The sequence below is a fragment of the Glycine soja genome, chromosome 14 (assembly GCF_004193775.1).
Source record: "Glycine soja cultivar W05 chromosome 14, ASM419377v2, whole genome shotgun sequence".
NCBI classification, from domain to species: Eukaryota; Viridiplantae; Streptophyta; class Magnoliopsida; order Fabales; family Fabaceae; genus Glycine; species Glycine soja.
Window position 1 is genome coordinate 46,202,485 of NC_041015.1, and position 5,390 is coordinate 46,207,874.

The 5,390-nt window shown below is 33.8% G+C and overlaps 1 protein-coding gene across 1 annotated transcript; it reads right to left on the minus strand.

Annotated features, from left to right (window-relative positions):
• Window positions 1-1,365: 1,365 nt before the first annotated feature.
• On the minus strand, window positions 1,366-5,059 carry LOC114383276 (transcription factor bHLH96-like). Its single transcript, XM_028342903.1, has 3 exons — window positions 4,043-5,059; window positions 3,074-3,496; window positions 1,366-1,904 (listed from the first exon to the last, which is right to left on the minus strand). The coding sequence occupies exons 1-3, from the start codon at window positions 4,496-4,498 to the stop codon at window positions 1,809-1,811; spliced, it is 975 nt and encodes a 324-aa protein (XP_028198704.1). The 5' UTR covers window positions 4,499-5,059; the 3' UTR covers window positions 1,366-1,808.
• Window positions 5,060-5,390: the final 331 nt, after the last annotated feature.

Consider the following 5,390-nt stretch of genomic DNA (forward strand, 5'->3'; position numbering starts at 1 on the left):
CATAAACCTGAGTTTTAAGGTTTTCAGTTAAAGTGTGGTGTTAGGTTTGCTTATATGGTTGTTCATGGTTTATTGGTGTAAATTTTCCTGGCATTTACCCCCCTCAATTTCCCAACAATTGGTATGAGAGCCCATGATTCGACTTGGTGATCGATTCAGACAAGTAAGATGGCGACAATAGATCTATGTATCGAAAGTCTTCCTAGCGGATGAGTCCATGCATAAAAGCCAGGCAACAGGTCTCTTACGTGTTGCGATAGTACAAGGTACTAGAGCATGTTAGCGACAATGGCTAGACGAGACGGGACAATCGCAATTAAGCTCTGAGGGCCATTATTGGACACTTTGGATTGAAAATGATTTTTGCTCGAGGGAGAGACTATCATGTGGAAGAGACCCATACTTGAGAGGGAGGCGGTTGGAATACAAGTGTGAAGTCCCATATCAGGTAGGAATGAGAAGGTTGAACACTATATAAATTCAACTGGGTTAAAGTGTGAAGTCCCATATCCGTTTGTTCAATTTTTTTTTTCATCTTTTCTTTACTTTATTATGACAATAATTTTAAATTTAGAGTATGAATTGATCATATTTTTTTAGTTGTATAATATTTTTAAATTTTTTTAATATATATCAAATTAATTTATTTAATAAGTGACTAGTTAAACTATTAACCTATTAATCTATTATCTTTCAACTAAGTTGATGATCATTCGATTTTGACAACTCTATTTTAAATTGACTCCTGTAACAAAAACAGTTAAAGCTAATTAAGAATAATCAACTAACTGCCTAAAAATTAGAGGAATAATAATGAAAAATATCAAATTCAGTTGGTTGTTTGAATTATTATAAATTTTTTAGTATTATATTGAATTCCTATATATAAAAAAATTAACTTGACGTGTAATTTTTTCTTCTTGTAAGAAATAGCAGAAGTTGAGTTAAATAGACCGGTCATACCTCTTTACTATCTTCGTTTCTAGTAATATACGTATCATCATAAGCCAAAACATGATCTTTACATATCACTGATACTATGCCTTCTGTAATCCGTAGAGTCAAACAAGCCATAGAATGGTCAATTTTTAGTAGAGTTATGCTATATCGGGTTTCGTGGAAAAAAGGACAACGAATATCATGGTATACAATTATACACCACCGCGTATAATAATGTTAGATGCCAATTGTTTCCACCGTAGAATTTTTTTATAGATACAATGGATTAAGATCAAATTCCATCCCTTTTTTTTTATAGGTATAACATTCTTTTTCATTTTCATTTTCCCCCATTTCAAATGCGTGTTTATAAGAGGCATGAGGGAATTATTTAATATATTGAAATCTTTCTACAGGAGAAAATAATTGTAAGAGGTCCACAGACATTCCAATGAAATTAACGAAGCTCGTGCTCTGGAAAATAACGCTAATAATTCACAAGTGGGTGCACAGTTCAGTAAGGGGGGCCTCCACAACATAAATTGATTGTCGCTTCCAACACTTTTTTTTCCCTCTCAGGCTTAAATTCTTGGAGCTGGGAGAAAAAAGCAAAAGAGGAAAAAAAAAATATAAAATGAGAAAAGAGTAAACCTATACTTTAATTAGCATCTCCTAGCTTATTGAAATGGAACATTTATATATCTTGTTTGAGATCACTGATGCATGTACAAAGCCTATCCCTTGTTCTATATCCCTTCACGGGCCACACCCTACAAACTTGAACGCATTTCAACAAGGGTATCAAAGCTGTTTTGCACAATTATTGATAAACGAGGGTGCAATAGCCTTTTAGTATTTCAAAGTTTAATTCAGCTGAAAACAGCTTCCTCCTGAACTGTGCGTGATAATTGATGCACAGCAGCTGCAATTTCATCCACCGTGTTCAGCTGACACCCTTCCTCTACCTATTCCAATAATAAATTAATACATTAATACAAAATATACAAAAGAAAGAAAAAACTTTCAAATGTTTAATTATAAATATATCAAAATTGAGCAATGATAACTGTTCACCCGATTTTGAGAGGAATACATTTTCTCTAGCTAGTGTAAATAATTTGACATGATCAATTGTCATGATCTCAATATTTATTTTTTTCAATCTCAACTTTATAATAAAGCAATTATAAAGTCACTATTAAATATCCATTATCCTGAGTGAAAAAGAAGACACAAATAAGAAGAAAATAAGTTGCTACAATGCCTCAAACAAGTGAAAAATTATTAGTGGTCCTAGATCATATAATCTCCGTTAGTCTCTACATGACATGCAATACAAAATTATTAATTTTTTTAAGATTAAAAAATTTGAATACATATTTTATAAAAATTGATTGAGATTGTGGCAAATGATAATTTTGAACCACCTAATAGTCTTCCAGTTTAAGAATTTTTGTACTTTTAGTTTTTAGACCAATAGTTACATGAATTTTTGTTTAACAAAGTCAATAAAATTACAAAAACAAATTATATGATTTCGAATTCATTAAATAGGAACACATGTAACTATTGGTTCCAATACTAATTGTACCAAAACTCTTAAATTTCTCAAGATACCATACAATTTTTTTAAATAGAGAGAAAATGATAAATGAGAGTAGAAAAAAAGGATTAAGTTTTTTGTCTTTCAAAATTCTCAAAGATTCTAATTTTTAGTCTTCTAATTTTTTTTAACAATTTTTATTTCTTCACTAATTTTTTATCAGTATTTTTATTCCCTCTAATTTTTTTATCCATTTTTAATTCCTTATTTATTTTTATTATTCAAAATTATTTTGTATTTTATTCATTTTTTCCTCATTTATTTTATATTTAAGACTAATTTTGAATAATAAAAATAAATGAAGGATTAAAAATGGACAAAAAAAATTAATAAGACTAAAAGTGTTAACAAAAAATTAATGAAGAATTAAAATTTATCATAAAAAATTTGAGGAATTAAAAAAGATGAGCTAAAAAAACATTAAAAACTTATAAAAAAAAAAAGAGAGAGAGAAAAAATGAAGAGAAAATGAAAGAGAGAGAGAAAACCTAGCTAGGTAGCTAGCAGAAATAGGCAGAAACACAAACCAACCTTAACACTAACTGAGGTAAGGACCATATCGTCAACAGTGGTAACATTAAGGTGAAGAATGCTGAGACCAAGACTTTGAAGACCAACAACCATCTTCAGAAGCAACCCTGGTCGTTTCTTTGAGAGTATCTTCATGTTGGCATGGCCATCTACCAAGGTCACTTCTATGTCTGCCACGGCCCATGAATGGTTCCGTGCAATGTTGTTGTTGGCCTCGCACGTGCCAGGGTAGCCTCTGCTGCTGCTGCTGCTGCTCTGTGTCGCACGTGTCGAGTATTGGGGGAACATGAAGAACTCAGCAAAGGGTGATGAGTCAGAGAAGCCACCCTCCTTTGTTCTCTTCTGGCCCTTCATGCACTGCAGAAGCTGCTCCAGCTCCTTCACGAAGTTAATGGCGCCCCCAATAATAGATGCTTGATCGCCCTGTGTTTTTTTTTTTTTTTTTGAATAACCACCCATGTGGTACGGTTAGTTGGCTAGCTAGTATTTTAACATTTTCGGAAATTAACACAAGTTAAGGTCAAAACAATTGTAAAAAGAATCAATCTTGTGTACTAGTGTTTAAGGTTTTAAAAAACGATCTGTCACTACAACTTTGACCATCAAATATTTTGGGGTCATTGCAATTGTGTGATCCCAATTACAACATATCAACTATATTTATATGTAGTTTTCCGTAATATTAAAAATTGTGACCATAATTAACATAAGGTTAAAGCAATTGTAAAACAAACCAAAGTCATGTATTTGTGTTTTAAGGTTTTAAAAAACGGTTAGTGACTGTTATTTTGACTGTTAAGGTTTTTGAGATCATGGAAACTATAATATGATTACAATTGCAATTACTGCTGTATCAATTGTATTTGTCTTAATTTCTCACAATATCAAAGATTGGGATGGAGAAGTGTGACTGGGATTGCAATTTAAAACCTTAACTTGTAATGATCAAATGAAGACTATTAGACTAACCCTTTGTACATAAGAAGGAGGCATCAAGGATCTAAGCACGGCGAGGTACTCGTTCATCTGTTTTCTTCTATTGCGCTCAACTGCAATGTGGGTCATCCTCTGGTTCTCGATCTCCTCCTTGTTCTTGGCGCTCTTGGTGCGACGTCGTTTGCGGCGGCCCATGGCAGCGGCTTCGGCCGAGGAAGAAGGAGGAGGGAAGACTGCAGGAAGGGATTGATCAACAGTGCAAGCTTCAGGGGAGGAGTGTGAATCCCACTGGTCTTTAACATTTTGCAACACCGAAGGAGAAGATGAATCCCAATTTGCATGCAGGGTGTGGTCTATGTTGTTGTTGTTGATGATTCCCACATGGGTTTGGCTTCCTCCACCACCTCCTACTAACGAGTACAAGAAGTCTTTGTTGTTGCAACCGTAAGTGAATGGATCTTGTGGGAAAACCACGGCCTCTAGGGCCATTGTTTTTTTTTTTTTTTTTGTCACTTGTTGGATAAAGTTGGAAAATTTTTCAAGTGGAAAAGTGGAAGTGTAGCTCTCAAGGGAGACACCACTTTCTTTGTTCACAAGAGGAGCAAGCAGAGATGAGGAGAAAAGGTCTCTTAAAGAGAAAAGGAGAGAGAGGGGGGGGGGGTTGTATAAGAAAGTTTCTTCGTTTTTTTTTAGAGTAAGATGAAGGTTAATGATTAGATGATGCTAAGAACAGTTTTGGGAAAGCACGGAAGATGAAGGTTAATGATTAGATGCTAAAAACAGTTTTGGGCGAAGAAAGGAAGGTACTTACTTTAGCAAAGGCCAAAGCAAGGGCACTAACTAATAGAGCAAACAAAGTGACCCTTTTATCATGATCACCGTAAGAACAATGCCCTTTTGCCTTCAAATCTCAAAAAGTGGATTTGTGCACACAAACAAAAAGCTACAGCCCTATGCACGTGAGGTTTTTCGTCGTAGACCAGTTCCTTGATCGCACGAACTTAACCACCGGGAAACACACAGAAAGATTCTTTTGGCAATTTGTTAATTACTCAAATTTATAATACTACAAGCAATAGACTAATGATTTCCCCAACCCCTTGTGATGCCACACAACCTCCATGTTATGGACTAATAATACATAAGTAATATCAATTATTTATTGGCTAAATAGTCACTTTTATTTTTAAATATGTAATTCGTTGATAAATGTGTCCGTGAAAGATAAAAATACAAAATTTAATTTTCAAAAATGTAAAAAGTGTGATAAATATATTTGGCCATTAATTTTCGTTCTTCACTGTTAATAAAATTGCCTATGTGACACAAAGGGACAAACTTGTCACTAAAATGATTGTCAGCGTGGTCATCTTTAATTGTC